At 38.3% G+C, this 17,633-nt stretch overlaps 1 protein-coding gene across 1 annotated transcript in view; it reads left to right on the forward strand.

Annotated features, from left to right (window-relative positions):
- Positions 1–17,249, forward strand: part of LOC126213490 (uncharacterized) — a 155,374-nt gene extending 138,125 nt beyond the window's left edge. The window contains exon 6 of the mRNA XM_049941317.1: positions 17,204–17,249. Coding sequence (XP_049797274.1) covers positions 17,204–17,207 — 4 coding nt within the window. The 3' untranslated portion in view covers positions 17,208–17,249. The remainder of the gene's footprint in view (positions 1–17,203) is intronic.
- Positions 17,250–17,633: the final 384 nt, after the last annotated feature.

The raw sequence follows: 17,633 nt of genomic DNA on the forward strand, positions 1-17,633 counted from the left end.
CGACGGAAGAGAATACAATCCACTCTGAAAAAGAAAAAAATCGGTAGGTGGGATATCCAAAGCAAATTAATAAGAAGGAGTGCTATAACTGCGGGAAGGTAGGGCATTTAGCGAGAGAATACAAAAGCAGAGTACAAATACGTAAGTTCAGCCAGAACAAGTGGGCTCAATCTAAACCCATGAGAACTAAGCTACCCTTAAAGGAAATAGATGTTGACCAATTGCGAGGAAATGGTCCTTTCAGAGAATTTCCTCCACCAATAAGGTGTATAAAGCGTAACATAGTAGGACATTCCCCCCCTTGTAATAGAGCCAAACCTGTTATGTCTTTCATACGCCACCACACCGGACACTATGCTAGTGAATGTAGTTGTAGTGAGAGCCGTTGGACCAACATACGTCAACTAGAGAAGCCGGGAAATGGACCACGAATCTGATGCAGCAATGCCATTATGTTGTGATAGGAATAGTACGTACAGCAGACTGCATTAATAAAAATGATTACTTACGATAGAGAGCAAGATAGGGCTGTTAGTGGACAGCGGAGCGCACGTAAGTGTAATTAAAGCTGAGGTGTTAAAGTAGAAAATAGTAGACACCTGACGATAAGGAGTATCACAAAAGAGGAAATTAGAATCGAAGGACATGTTAGAATAAACCTGTGGACGAAAAGTGGAAAAGGATATTACCATGAATTCCAAGTTGTAAGGACACAAATATATCTGCCATTCGAAGGGTTACTATGAAGGGATTTCCTAGAAAAGCAGGGTAGTGTTAGATTATGCACGTAAAAGTTTTAAGTTACCAGATGAACGGTTAGAGTTAAAGGAAGCCACAGAGTACGCACTGTTATCGAAGCCAGCTCGACTAGTAAACATGAAACGCCCCTTATTACTGTGCTGATAAACCTCTTACATTATTTGATTTTCAAACAGCTGAGCAGAACTGAACGGACTCAGACATTTCGCTCTTTACCTATTCTGATCAAAACTAAACTGACACACAATATATTTTAGCGCAACGCAATCTGACTTTCAATAATCCCTACAAGAGAATGGCCCTGACTAAATTAACCTATTCATTTCACAAATCACTTACCTCACAAAAATCTTTGTTACTCAAACTACTGCAATACAGCGAGTGCCAATACTGCTAGCTAAATAAAAGATTCAAACTACTGAAGGCACTAACTACTGATAGGCATAGTTAACAAATGAAAGATTTTGATAGAGAACAAACAATGTATTTACCTTAAAAGTGTTCAAAAGTCATAATATATATGGCAGTTCATGACATCCATTCTTACAAATGTACTGGTTCTGATAGACACACGTCCAGATCATCCGCTCTCAAAATTCCGCCATTTCTCTCCTCACATCCACCACTGCTGGCGGCTCACGTCCAACTGCGCAACGCTACATGCAGTTAACAGCCAACTGCTCAACACTACAATAGCAAATTCCAGCAATGCTAACCTGCCACAGACCGCACACATCACAGTCAGTGATTTTCATATAGAGCACTACATGGCGTTACCAACATAAAAACCTAAATAGCCTACTTACATAGCCCCCATGCCCTCCACAAAAAATTTTACAAATTGTTTTGGGCAGTGGCCAATACAGATTTGAAAAAAATTTTCTAAAATACAATAACAAAGAAATCAAATGCACACACTTATTGATACAATGATGGTCAAAAGTGAAATTTTCTCACACTCCATAAAAGCAGTCCTGATCATTCGTCACAGTATTAATTACAATTTTATGCACAAAGGCTGAGCAGTAAAAGAAAATGCACACAGAAGTAGTGGATATCCATGCAGTGTTGAAGAAGTAGTGTTGTCCATCCAACAGAAAGACAATGATGACTCTTGACATGCAGACAGGTAATGGGCCACAACAGACCAAACCCACAGCAGAGTCACTCGAAGTTTTAAAGAATATTGGTAGGTAGGTCATCACAGAGCTGACCACTGTAGTCCTGTTAGAGATTACAGTATTGGTGGGCAGACCCACTGCAGTCCTTGTAAAAATAATGGTATTCGAGGACCATCAAAGATGCAGACCCACTGTAGCCCTTGTAGAGACGGCCAGCAGCCATCTGTTGCGACTGTGCAGGTGCACAATCACCACAGTCCATAAACCACCACTTGTGCACTCACAAAGTTTTTGGAATTGTCCTTAGAAACCAGCAATGCTGTAAACCAGTCCCTTGCTGAATTGTTAACACATGTGCTAACACTAACAATCCCAACTTCTGACATATTGTGCATATGCAATGACAGAAACGTGTGCAGTGAAGTGTAACTTAATTTGAAGAACTGGTTTATATTCAATTATAAATTCACAACATAAGAATACAATTACAAAGGTACAGAAAACATCATTAAAAAACATAATAGTACAGATAACATTTGTAGTTATACAGGCTTTACAAAAGAATAGAAATAAACATGTACATCAGTGTTACAGGAATTATGACATACATAAATAAAAAATGAGAATAGTTTTAGAAACATTAATTTCACACATGAACATTGAAACAGAACAGAATAAATAGTGTCTAATCATCTTTACAAAGAAAATAACATATTATTAGAAAAATTCTACAACATAACTCTTATCAGATAAACACATAAAGACAGGAAAAACACAAATACACAAGGTACACAAAAACATAAGGGAATAACACAAAAGGAAAGGACAGGATCTGTTTTGAGTGTAACATTTGGTAATGGAGTCCAACCCAAAACTTCATTCCACAGATTTTTCCTCTTATTTCAACATTTGTTTCCACCAAAAAAATCCTGTCCAAGCATGCTTTCTGTATTCTGTTCATATCCTCTGTCAAAATAATTATTCTCCTCTGTACACAACTTTCTTTGGCCAAACCATTTTCTTATAGCTTCTCAATGCATTTCTTCCAATTCATCACAGTTAGTTTCTTATATAGTCTACCCACTCTTAAGCTACTTAAATCTACTGAGCTCAGATATATATACTAAGGAACGAGGCAATACAGCAGCACAAAATAATTAAGACAAACAGCAATGACAAAAAAATGGAAACTGGCAAAGCAAGCAGCAGTATATCTAAATTAGCAAAGCAAATGCAACATTACAATTAATATGAGCCAATCTGCAGCAACAAGAAAAATAAATCAGTAGTAAAACTGCCTTAACAGAGTAATACAAAGTGATATTCAGTAGCACTATGCCTGGCAAACAGCAACAGCAAATGCAGTAACTTATACCTAAATATGACATAGTTCAAGCAGAAAAAATAGTACACCAAAGACAACAGACAACAATGCAGATAAGGGAAATGTCTATTCACATCTTAGTGTCTATGTCATTAAAGTGGTGCACCACAACAAGTTATTCTACCAAAAAATTACCAAGTAGCTGAAAAGAAAATTACGTATGCAGTTACTGTTATTAATCCCTTCTTATTGTTCTTTCCTTTCCCAGTGCTCTTTTTTCGAAGAATGTGGATCATAAACCTATTATTTAATACATCTGTTGACAAAAGTGTTCACATTATCAAATGCACTTAATTTTATTTTATAAAACCAATGCTGCAACACAGCTGGAAAAAAGATATCAAATGAAATAAGCAACTATGTAAAGCAAACCATAAAAACATCATTCAATAGCCATTTGGCATTACATAATTCAGTAGAAATAATCTCAACTCTTGTAGAAAGGCACTTGTCATAATCAGGTGTGCAGATATAAGAATATTTCCCGTCAATTCATAAGAATTTCAGTAAGTAGCACAAAGTACAATATGTTTCCAAGTAATGAGCATGTCGTATTTGTGATGCTTTCTACAAAGAATGTCAGTAGCAAGGTTAATGGCCTCTTTTTTTCTTCACCTAATGGCTTTTTCTCGAGGCAGGTGGCACAGCTGGGCGCCCACGACTCATTACATGAAGGTCACTTAACTTTCTTACAGAAATATTTAAGACTGCAGTGACAGTCTCATATACAAAAATTTCACAGGTTGAGAATTTGCATTACACGTGTGTAGAAACAAAATCCTATCAATATAACAGTGTCCAACAAATTTCGCCGGCATTATAATACATTCACACATATACACACATTTCATAACTCTTAAAGTACTATTCTTGGTTTCCAACATATTTTTTCACAAACCAGAGTCTCTAACCACTACTCATTATTCCTTACTTTATTACACACATACGTATTCGTCGACACTTCATTATTTCATCATAATAAATACACATCATACTCAAATTTCTCATATAGCATCAGATTATTGATCATAAACATACCTCAACAGCATAATACAGATTGTCCTCGTAATAATATCATCATAACACCTCAGTCAAATCTCAAAATCGTTGTAGCTTCCTCCAATAATTTCAAAACCTGAAAAAAAATCTCTGCCACTTCAATAGTGTCATCTACCTCAAAGGTACTTTAAAAATCATGATCCCATACCAAATGCATCATTCAAAGCTCTCATAGTATCGCAATGCTTCCGAAAAAATATGAACAGGTCACAAAGTACAGACAAAAAACAATTTCATAAGTGTGAAATTATCCAACTGTGTATTTGCGTAAACATGTGTCACTGACATAGTAATAAAATTTTTATTTCTGTGTTAAATAATCAGATAGCTGTGTAATTCTGTGTTAGAGAAATATGGTACCGATGTTTTAAGTTGTATAAGCAAATACCATATTAGCTAGAGCTCCTTGTGCTTCCCAAACACATGGTACACAAAGTAAGCGCGTAACCCCCTGAGGATTAATGCAATTATACCCTCAGGTGTTACAGACTACAGCAATGGAATGAAATGTATCACAGAAAACTTTCTTCGTAATTCAAAAATCTTGAAAAATAAATGGTTTAAGTACAAAATTAATCACTCAAATGCGTTTCCTGTAGCGCTAAATGTGCGTCTTGCTGTAAGATAATTCTGTGGAAGTGTCGTAGTTATCGTCCTCTGTAAGCAAAGTTCTGCTGAAGTCAATGTACTTACCTCATCATAAACGAAAGTGAAATGCTTTGCGTATAGATATCGTAGTTATTACATACCTTACCATGATCAAGAAAGTACTATAATGTAACGTATTGTTGTGATACGGAAAAGGCTGTCTCATTGTAGCTATACCACAAAAGTTACTATTAAAATATGTTTTACTTTCCAGAAGAATTCAGAAAAACTGTGCAGGTATAAAACAGATACACCGCAAAAGCAACAATGTAAATTGTGTCACACATTAGTAGCGTCGTGACATAATCGTGTAGCTGTCAAAGAAACCAAATTCTAAGTCATCTTTAATCTCACAGAAAGTACTTTAAATCCAGAATGTATTTTCAAGTAAACCAAAATGTTGCATAAAAATCTCGTTAGCAGTACTGGTATATATTCTAAGTATGTGAGCCTTAAAGTCGTTACGTAATCGTATAATTAACAAGCAAGAATGTACACACACAATGACACTGTGTTGTTCGTTCACTATAACAATTCATTCGTAATTACTGTCTAAATAAGTTCACTTGGTTTTTGACTGGATAGTTAATTCCAAAACACTGTTGCATGTTAACAGTTTCTCAGTGTGACAAATTGTACTAGTAGCGTGAAGTGAAAAATTCCATGGCAAAGACTAAGTAAAAAGCAGATTATCTTTCAATAAACGGTTTTACATGTGAAGTGTGGTGTAAACCTTCACTCTTCCTAGTACGCAGAGTTTCAATTTGAAAGCAATTATCATGTTGTATGCATCAGTAAGGAGTGCTAAAATTTTTCTCGAGGTTAGCGTCTGTTATTTTCCTCTGAGCCAGCCGGCGCACATGGCTGCCTGCGGTGCGAGTCATTGTCTGTCTCTTTGATGGCGCGCGCCGTTATTAGGATTAGGAGACCAAACTACAAATTCACCTTGTCGAGAGGGCCCTGCCCTGTTTGAATCCCGCCAGTTCTGATGCAATTCAGGTCTGTCGTTACGATCATATCGTCTGTCGTCATGTCGGTAGATTCCATAGTTTCTTTCTTGTCGGTCACATGTTGGAGAATTTCTCCATGAATCGTAACTGCGCGCTGGACTGTTGCGTATAAAGTTATTCTGTCTCTCTTGATAATAATTATTTTGGTTCCCATATTGTCTGTTTCTCCGATTGTCTCTGTGATAGTCACTACCGCGGAGTGGTGATCTTTCCCTGTAATTATTACTACTCTGCGAATGGTTGTCATACGGGTGGTGTGTGTTTTGGTCACGATTTGTGTTGTGAGAATAGCCTTGTCGTGTCCAGTTATTATGTCTTTCATCGCGGAATTGCGACGGATGTGACATGTAATTGTTGTGTTTCTGTTTTCGCGGTCAGCGATTGTCAGTGTCAATTTCTAATTCTTGTAAGAGTCCCTGAAAAGCTTCAATGTCGTCTTTGCAAAGCTCTAAGGTTCGCAAGAGAGCTTCTGTTAAGTTTGGAAGGTAGGAGACGAGATACTGGCAGAAGTAAGGCTGTGAGTACCGGGCGTGAGTCGTGCTTCGGTAGGTCAGATGGTAGAGCACTTGCCCGCCAAAGGCAAAGGTCCCGAGTTCGAGTCTCGGTCGGGCACACAGTTTTAATCTTCCAGGAAGTTTCATTTCGCTCGTTACTTATTCTGATCACCACTAAACTGACACACAATATTTTATAGCGCAACGCAATCTGACTTTCAATAATCCCTACAAGAGAATGGCCGTGACTAAATTAACCTTTGCATTTCACAAATCACTTACCTCACAAAAATCTTTGTTACTCAAACTACTGCAATACAGCGAGTACCAGTACTGCTAGCTAAATAAAAGATTCAAACTACTGACAGCACTAACTACTGATAGGCATAGTTAGCAAATGAAAGATTTTGATAGAGAACAAACAATGTATTTACCTTAAAAGTGTTCAAAAGTCATAATATATATAGCAGTTCATGACATCCATTCTTACAAATGTACTGGTTCTGATAGACACACTTCCAGATCATCCGCTCTCAAAATTCCGCCATTTCTTTCCCCACATCCACCACTGCTGGCGGCTCACCTCCAACTGCGCAACACTACGCACTGTTAAGAAGTATGAAGTGGAGAGAAGAGAAAACGATAAAATAAGGAAGGAAACCCGTTACTTAAAAGGTAAAGTCTATTTCGTGGAAAGTGAATTAGAAGCTGCCAAAAAGCAGATAGAAAAACAGAGAAGGGAAATAGCTCATCCCAGGAAATCAGTTGAAGGTCAGGTAATTAAAATGAAGAATAGCACCGAGAAGCCGGAAGAACATAGGTTCACAAGAGGCGATCAGTGAAATGTAGCCAGCATTGACAACCAGTAAAAGATTTAAAGTATGATAAACGTAGCCAGCAGGGGCTGCCATTGCGAAAACTTACGATCGGTTCCAGGGAGGAAAGATTTGTATGAGTAAGGGTATCGAAAGTGAACAGTACAGAAGTGATAATTCCGAAACAGGGGCGTGACTATCCCTGAGGCAATAGTAACAATGCAAGGAGGGACTGGTATTACTAGTATACTAAATAATTGCAAAGAAAAGGTACAATTTAGACATGCCAGAAGGGTTAGCAGAAGAATTTCTGCCACCAAGTAGTTATAAAATTAGACAAGTGTCCACCAGACTGAAGACCGTAAATATGTCAAGGCTCAGGATGTAAAGAGAAAACATGCGAACAAAACATTTAAATACGGAGGAAGTACAGGCTCTCGAGAGGATTGTTGTTGTTGTTGTGGTCTTCAGTCCTGAGACTGGTTTGATGCAGCTCTCCATGCTACTCTATCCTGTGCAAGCTTCTTCATCTCCCAGTACGTACTGCAACCTACATCCTGCTGAATCTGCTTAGTGTATTCATCTCTTGGTCTCCCTCGAGAGGATATGCGCCACATATAATGATGTATTTCATTTACTTGGGAACCTATTGACTCATACTACATTAGTTAAACATAGTATACCATTGATACCAAAAGCAAAAGGAATGATAATAAATCAAAGGCCGTATAGAATACCCCAGGCGCAGCAAGAATCACTACAAAAGGAAGTAGAAGGGATGTTAGCTGATGGGATAATATCTCATAGTACTAGCCAATGGAATTTCCCCATACTGGTATTGCCAAACAAACTAGATGCCAGTGGTCAGGAGAAATGGCGAATAGTAGCGGATTATAGGACGTTAAACGACATTTCATTAAATATGTTTTATCCCCTTCATAGGATAGATGAGATATTAGACAGCCTGAGAAAAGCGAAGTATTATTCCATGAAGAATTTAGCGAAAGGGTATTATCAAGTGTTGATAGACGAAAAGGGCCGAGAGAAAACAGTTTTTAGCACTCCCACAGGACATTATTAGTACAACAAAAATGGCCATGGGACTAAAAACCGCGCCGTCGACGTTCCAGAAACTAATAAATAAGGTACTCAGTGGAGTACAGGGGAACAGGGTTTTTATTTACCTCGATGATATTGTGGTAGTGGGTGCAACGTTAGAGGAACATAATGTACACCTGGAAGAAGTATTCGAACATCTAAGACAAGTAAACTTGAAATTACAAGTAGTTAAATGTGAGTTTCTAAGAAAAGAGGTAACTTTTCTGGGCCATGTTCTAACTGCGTCAGGACTACAGCCAGATCCCGCAAAGATAGAAGCCATCAAAAAGTACCTGCCGCCCAAGACAACAAAGCAATTGAAATCATATCTGGGGCTCACTGGATAATACAGGTGATTTATAAGGAATTTTAGCAAAATGGCCAAACCGCTACATGATTTATTGAAGAAGTGAATTCCGTATGAGTGGGGATCGAGCCGAGAAGAGGCATTCCAGCAGTTGAAGAAAAAACTGATTAGTCCACCGATATTGCAATACCCGGATTTTGAAAAAGAATTTATAGTAACCAAGGATACCAGCAATCATGTGGGCAGAGCTTATCTAAACCAGGGACAAATGGGACAGGATTTACCTATAGCATTCATATCACGAACGTTAAATCACGTGGAACAGAATTATAGTACAGTGGAACGAGAATTACTCGCCATTGTATGGGCTGTGAAATATTGTAGGCCATAGTCGGAAGTTTAAAATCGTGACCGACCACAAGACACTTGTGCGATTAGGAAGTATATCAGATCCATGATCGAGAAATTATGAAGTTCCGGTTGAAGTTAGAAGAATACGATTACGAAGCTAGAAGAATACGATTACAAAGAGGGCAAACGAAATAAAGTATTAGACACATTATCATGGATTAGGAATATGCGAGAAGGAAAAACAGAGGCAGTGCCGAAGACGAAAGACGAAGCACCGGAAGAAACAGAAATTGCGACCAGGGAGGTGCAAGAGAACAAAAAGGCATAGAAGAAGCAGATCAAGAAGCGGCGTCACCGATGGACTCAGAGACTGCATTGAGCCAGGAAGAGAAAATGGATATTTTAAAGCAGATGCACGAGTCACCGATAGGAGGATATAAAGAAATGGGGAGGACATATGAGCGAGTAAAACAGCACTGCAGTTGGCCTGGAATGAAGGCAGATATCGAAAAATGTGTACGTTCTTGCGAGAGTTGCCAGAAGAATAAGAAAACACAGACGAAGACAAAACAGCCATTGGAGATAACGCCAACGCCAGAGTTTATTTTAACGCCAACGCCAGAGTTTATTTTTGAGAATTGTGCCGTTGACATAGTAGGTCCTATGACGCTATCGAATGTAGGAAACAGATACATCCTGACGGTCCAAGATTCTCTGACTAACTTTGTTATAGCAGAACCAATAGAACGGCAAGATGCGGATACAGCTGCAAGAAAACTAGTAGAAAGTGTAATCTTGAAATTCGGAATACCAACATCACTACTAAGCGGTATGGGAAGTAACTTTTTAAGAGAGATTATGAAGCGGATGTACAAATTATTAAAGATTGAGAAAATACAGACAACCAGCTTCCATCCACAAATGAATGGGCCTCTGGAGCGCACACATCCTACTCTAACGGAAATGTTAAGAAATTTCATAGCAAAGGATCAGACAGATTGGTATAATAAGATACTGTTTGCAACTTTCGTATTCAGCACAACGCCGCACAGTACAACGGCTTATATGTCTTTTGAATGATGTTAATGCGTCAGGATTGGCCAGGAGGGGAAAGCGGTAGCCACCCGTTGAGGTGAAGAATAAAACATAGTTTATCCTGTGTGATGTTTTAATGCCGCAAAGAAAGGCAGGCCTGGAGGAGCCGCCGAGACTGAATGGGCAACCGCCTAAGAGAGCAGGTGAGGAGGGCGTCTGATCGGTTTGGAAGCTGCCAGCAGAAGAGAGCGAACGGTGTGTCCGCTCCCGGCAGCTGGCCGCGGTTCCACCCCCACTTGACAACCTCCAAGCATCCCTATTACTCGGTCATAAAACGAAACATAAAGTGAAAAAATAAAAATCTAAGTTTATAGTAATTAATCCATTCAGTATCGGCCCTCACTGTACAATTATTTTTTGCAAGAAAGTGCAATATTCTGGGAATATTACAGAAGAAGTCAGAGAATGTAATATATAATTGCAATGATTACGTGACAGAAAGAAGGCAAAATATGCAAATATTACATCAGGAGGCCAGGACTAACACGTAGAAACGCAAAGAAGAAAGTAAAGAACAATATGATAAGACACAGGATCCGAAAGTGTTTAGAAGACATGATAGAGTACTTTTATTTGACAAAAGTGTAAGAAGAGGGCTTTCGAGAAAACTAGATAGTCAATGGAGAGGACCATTCACTGTTGTAGATGTAAAGGGGCCAAATGTAATAATAAGTATAAAAGGACATAAGTGCGTAAAGGTGCATGCAAATAGACTAAAAGAGTTCTTTTAATTACAGATGATGGCAGCAAAGATTGGAGAGTAATAATAATCGGAAGCTTTGCAGTGGCCAGTGTAACAGAAAACAAGATACTTCCACAGGAGGTGCAGGACAGAGATTCCAGTCAGCACCTGGTACATATAACGATAATCAAGGTACTGTACACCTATACAGCACAGCGTGGCGAATAGTAAGTTATTTTAATTTGCAGGCATGGCACGATAAGTTTGAAAGCACAGATCAAGCATCCACAAGAGCAGTGGCAAATTGCATAAGGGAAATACAGAAGGCGAAATTAAGTACCATAGAATGTGAAATGTAAACCAAACCATCAGCTGGCATAATGGGAAAATAACGGAAGCGAGGAACTTAATAAATCAATTCGCCCGACACGAGCAAGGACGTGCGAAATGAGGCATTTTGAATTTTATAGGGAAATCAAGTAAAGTTTTATTTAGTACATTAGATGAGGAAGCTGCGTAATTTTTTAAAGCAAAGGTAGATGTTCTGGAAGAACAGCAGCGAGAATTGGTAAGGCTATCAAAGGAACAAGTAACGATCGTAAGGACATCATAAGTGGGGTTCAATCAGACAATAAATGCGGTAACTAAAAATGAGGAAATTATAGAAAATGGAATACATAAGTTGAGCAAACATATAGAGGAGTTCGAAAATAGTACGGATAAGAAAATACCACTAACATTGATTTTAGTAGCAATCACGAAACAGTTAGTTCAGCTAACGCTGATGTTTAATGGGTTAGAAAAAGAATATTATTTGTTCATATCAGCAGTTGAAAACGCAAGGAAAAAATTAGTAGTGCTGCACTTAATAAATCCTATTCAAGTGGTTAAATATTTCGGACTAATTAAGAATGAATTGAGAGATAAAAAGTTTCCGATCGAACTCACTGAAGACCGTGGGTATCAACTATTACTTGTAATAGACTTAGATGTATTTTTAGGCGGCAGTACATTAAGTAATGTATTAAATGTACCATTACTGGATAGCAACGAGTACTCTTTATATAAAATACGGTCTTTACCTGCAGACTATGATAGTAATAAGAGGTTATTTACATATAACACCCCAGAGAAAGAGTTTCTCACAATTGATGATGGAAAGAGGAAATACGCAGAAATGGCAGGAGACCAACTTGTTGTGTGAAACGATAACCATGAAGCACCAAAAATGTAAACAGATTTTGGTATTAATTTCGACATATGACCATGAGAGGTATGAAACCAGAATGCTTCAATAAGTTAGGACAATACCGAAAGATTGCAAACAAATATATTATATTGAACTAAAGTATCTGGACACAGATATCGAGAAACGAATGGTTATTCGTAGTCCCAAAAGAGGAAGGGTTGACTGTACTATGTAATGACTTGCCACCCTCCGATCTCATTATAAGAGGAAAAGGAAAATTAAGTTTTAAGAGTGAATGCAAAAGATATGGCGCTCCAATTACGTTACAATCAGAGAGGATAACTCTTACCAATAATAATGTAAAAGATATAGTCCCACCCTTAAATACAGATATTGATTGTTGTACACTGGAAGATGACAAGCAGAAGGTGTTAGAAATACCAATGATGTTACCACTGGAGCATATAGTACGTCATTTAGACGAATAAAAAGCAGCAGGACATAAGATATACAATCTGTAAAACAAAATATAATATCAACAGTGGACCACCTTCCGAGGATGGTCAATGAGTACATATTCCATGTGGGGATACATGTGGTCTGAAACAATAGTTTTAATTGTTTCTACCTGTCGACAGTAGATATAATATGTTCTAGAAGCTTTCTGTGACACACGAAAGCGGTATAAATAGGGGGTCAGGAGGACCCTGTAGTCAGTCGAGATCTGCTGAGTATAACAATGCAAGCTCAGTGTCGTTCTACAGCAGACGTGGGAACTTAGTACGATTCGCAAGCCTCAGCTCCATAGCATTCAAGGAGATATATTCCAGATAAAGGAGTTCAACTGATAAAATTATTGCAAGGCATTGCCAGTAGGGCTTTTCAGTTGTCAAGCTACAGGAATTTTATGAATTCTGCCCTGAATAAGTAACCACTCCTCACCAAGTTACGTATCCTTCTCTTTAGCAATAGCTTACTCCTTCTAGAGGTCGGAGTTGCAGAAGCTGCCTGCACCTCCTATCACTGTTCGAGAAGATCGAACGAGGTAACACCCCTGAGTATAACATGTGTCGGTCTAACTCCTTCTCAGGACATGACAAATCTTAGTAGCTGTCTTAGATTGTTTGCAGATGATGCTGTTTTTTTCCAGCTTGTAAACTCATCAGATGACCGAAAAGAATTGCAAAATGCTTTAGATAAGATATCTGTGTGGTGTGAAAAGTGGCAATTGACCCTGAATAAAGAAAAGTGTGAAGTTATTCACATGGGTAATAAAAGAAATCCACTAAATTTAGATTAAGCGATAAGTCACACAACTCTGAGGGCTCTCATTTCAACCAAATACTTAGGGATTACAATTATAAATAACCTAAATTGGAACGATTACATAGATAATATTGTGGGTAGAGCAAACCAAAGACTGCGATACATTGGCAAAACACTTAGAAGATGCTACAAGTCTACCAAAGGGACTGTTTACACCACGCTTGTCCGCCCTATTCTGGAGTATTGATGTGTGGTGTGGGACTGGCGCATGACATAAAAAAAGTACAAAGAAGGGCGGCTCGTTTCGTGTTATCGCGAAATAGGGGAGAAAGTGCCAAAGACGTGATACGTGAATTGAAGTGGTAGTCATTAAAACAAAGGCGGTTTTCGTTGTGACGGGATCTTCTCATGAAATTTCAATAAGCAGTTTTCTCCTTCGATTCCGGAAACATTCTTTTGGCACCCACCTACACAGGGAGAAATAATCATCAAAATAATATAAGGGAAATCAGGACTCGCACAGAAAAATTTAAGTGCTCGCTGTTCCCATGAGCCGTTCGAGAGTGGAATGGTAAAGAGACAACTTGCAGGTGATTCATTGAACCCTCTGCCAGGCATTTTATTGTGACTAGCAGAGTAATCACGTAGATGTAGATGTAGAGATCATTGATAGTTTCTTTATTCTGACACTGTATCCAGATTTTTTGAATTATGGAGGATGTAACCGCACTTTTGCCATTCAGCACTGTGACAAGCAAAGTGGTATCATATTGATCATACAATGTAAGCTTTCACGGCCGGTATTGTCTTCACTTAAAACTTCCGGGCTGATAGGCTGTGGTCAAAGTATAAAACCCTCTCCTGACGTTTCGTCTCCGACTGCGGCAGACATCCTCGGATGTAAAGCGGCGAACTGCGAAGAGAACTCGAGGAAGCGCTGATTATATAGGCAGTAGAGAGGGCGCCACTGTCGATCACGTGGCGTCGGCTATGAGATTGTCTCTGGTAGTGTCAACATTCTCGATTGACGGTAATCGATCGTCACGCTTCCGGTGCAACGCTGACATCCAAATTTTACCCAGTTTAACACCTTCGTCTTTCCTGTTAAAATTATTACGATGTTTATCAATCCCGATAGCCACTCTATACAAGTGTCCAAAATAATAGGAGGTTTTTGATATGACGCTCGTCTCGCTGAATTTTATTTCAGGATCACCCTCCAGGTAAACATGTTCCGCTACGGCCGATCCGTGTGACCCAGGCGGAAGTTCCTCTTATGTTCAACAAGACGCGTGTTCACACTTCTCTTTGTGGTACCGATGTAAACCTGTCCACAACTAGAAGGAATTTTATATACCCCCGGTGTAGCCAAAGCGTGTCGTGCATCTTTTGCCGACCTTAAAAATTCTTTTATTTTCCTGGTGGGTCTGAAAATAGTTACCACCCCATACTTGCCTAAAACTTTCCCAATGCGATCTGTGACACTACTAATGAACGGAAGAAAAACTTTGCCCTTGGGCGACTGTTGTTCGTCGTTACACCTGATTCTCTGCCTAGAGCGAAGTGCTTGATCTATATCCTTGCTAGAATAGCCATTCTACACGAAAGTTGACCATAGTTGTTCAATCTCATCTTTTAAATAAACAGGTTCGCAAGGTGTGTACGCCCTCTCTACGAAAGTTTTAATTACACCTCTTTTTTGTCTAGGGTGATGGTTTGAATCATTGTGTAGATAACGATCAGTATGTGTAGGCTTTCTATACACATTATGGCCCAACGTTCCGTCCCGTCGTTTAATCACAGACACATCCAGGAAATTCAATTGCCCACTCCTTTCCGTCTCCATAGTGAATTGGTTTTTCGGATTATTGCTGTTTAAATGTGTCAGGAAGGCATCCTCTGCTCCGTGTGTCCATGCTACGAACATGTCATCGACATAGCGATACTATCTACCTGGTCTCTTACTGGCAGTCTGCAACGCCCATTGTTCAAAAGTCTCCATAAATAAGTTAGCCACAGCAGGACTGAGAGGACTGCCCATAGCCACCCCGTCAATCTGTTCATCAAAGTTATTATTGTACTGAAAATAGGTTGTGCTGAGGCAGTGTTGGAATAATGCCATTGCTAACTTTGAGAGTAGTGTGGAAGTTTGGTGATTGCAAAGTTTCTGATTCAAATGTCGATAGGAGCAACACTTTCTTTCTTATTTATTTAAATTCTGTGTTTATCTAGAAACAGAAATGTTAAGTAAGGAATATTTATTTACGATTTCCTTAAAAATAACATATTTTTCATTTTTGCTACTAAATATATGAAAATGTCAATATTCAGAATCAGTAAGAATCGGGTGTAAAAAAGAAAAATGTCAAATAGGAAATAAGAGAGTTCCATGAATCTAGAAATTGAGTAGTATTGTTGCTATATATATAATATTTTCAACAATAAGGAATTTTGCATGTCTCTCAGCTTCTAATTTACTTGATATGTTACATGTTCTAACAAGCAACTTTACAATTACCAGACATTTACACTTTGCATCGAATTACCACTTATTTTTTAATTTACTACAAATTTTATACTTTACTGCTCTTGGAAATCTTCTACTCTTCAAAAGCGGTTATTTCGAGTTTTTTTTTAGAATTGTGTTATACTCCTTTTAGAAACTGTTGTCCAATCTTACAAGTATAGAGGAAATCGTAGAGGGCAGAGAAGTCTGTAAGGCCCCCTTGTTAGCTAAATAGCAGCAGCTTCACATACCATAGTAAACACCCATTATAAAATATAAATCTGACGAATAGTGCACCGAGTGAGGTGGATCAGTTGTTAGCACACTGGACTCAGATCTGGGAGGAGAACAGTTAAAACTGGCCTCTGACCATCCTGATTTAAGTTTTCCATGATTTCCCTAAATCACCTCAGACAAGTGCCAGGATGGATACTGTGAAAGAGCACAGCAGACTTTCTTCCCCATCATTTCCTAATCACAAGGGACCGAGAACTTCACTGTTTGGTCAAGTCTCTTAAATCAATCAACCTACCATCTAGTAATGCAGCCCTCTAGCAATGTTTTTGAATGCACAGGAGACAGCACTTGAAAGTAAATACAAGTGAGACATACAATAAAACAATATTTCCTTGCAAATCTGCTCTTCACCATCACCTGCAACAAACAATGGAATCTACTAGATGGGGATCTCTCCTGCATGCTCAGTTCCCAACAGGCTAAACACAAGCAGCATAACATATATTGTTTTTGGCTTCCAGTGCCCATAGATACAAACAGTTATGACACAGGTAGCAGTCTCTGATACAAAACCTTTGGTGGTGGCGAAAGCACATGGAAAACAATGTGGCAATTGTTAGCTGTGCCACTTACATCACAGTGGCATCAGAAAGCAATGTGGAGCTGGCTCCAGTGCCATGATGTGTAGTGGCAACTGACCATTAACAAACTCTTAACCGGAAGTCTTATTTACAGTGCCGCTAATGCGAGCAGAGAAAGTTTACAAATATTTGCCGACAATTAAACAGGGTTTACTACCATCTGTTTATGCATGTTCCAACCACTGTCTATTATATTGATAATAGTGAACTCAAGAAAAAACACCTTTATTTAGCAATCGAATTGCAACCACTATCAGTTTTCCCAAAATTAAGATAATTTTATAGTAGTGATGACAGAAAGTAAAACAGTATTACTACCATCTTCTTGGCAATAATGTTCAGGTGTTCAAATGTTTGATATAATTTTTCATTAATCAGATCCATATCAAGACTGAAACACCATTTATATGTTGCACTTGTGAATTTATAACAATTTTTTTCTTTCATGACATTGATGGATAAGTTTTTAGGGTCACAGATAAAATTTTGCTTATCTCGTAATTCAGTAGTAGAACAATTACACATGACTGACTCATTCCAGATAACTGACTGATTACCAGCATGCAGTAATGTCACAATTGCATCCCTAAAGATACTGCTATGCATAGATATATATTTATTTACAATGATATAAATGATTACTGTATTTTTAATATTGTCAATACAAATAGTACTCATCTATTAATTCATCTCTGTTAAATTATTTCTGCATCACAAAATATATGATTCTATTTATTTTTATGTCTACTGGATGTAATAAGTATCAGTATGATTAAATGTCTGGTGTATACATAGTCAGTTATTTATATTATCTTTATAGAGGATAAAGAAATAGTAATAACTAAAAAGTATGCCAATAAAGCTAGCTCCTAGCAAAAACCAAAAACTGCACAAATATGACCACAAGTGGTACCATATGTATATATACAGAAACTGCCATTGGTAGATTCAGTTTTGATCAGAGGCTATCA

The sequence above is a fragment of the Schistocerca nitens genome, chromosome 11 (assembly GCF_023898315.1).
Source record: "Schistocerca nitens isolate TAMUIC-IGC-003100 chromosome 11, iqSchNite1.1, whole genome shotgun sequence".
Lineage (NCBI taxonomy): Eukaryota > Metazoa > Arthropoda > Insecta > Orthoptera > Acrididae > Schistocerca > Schistocerca nitens.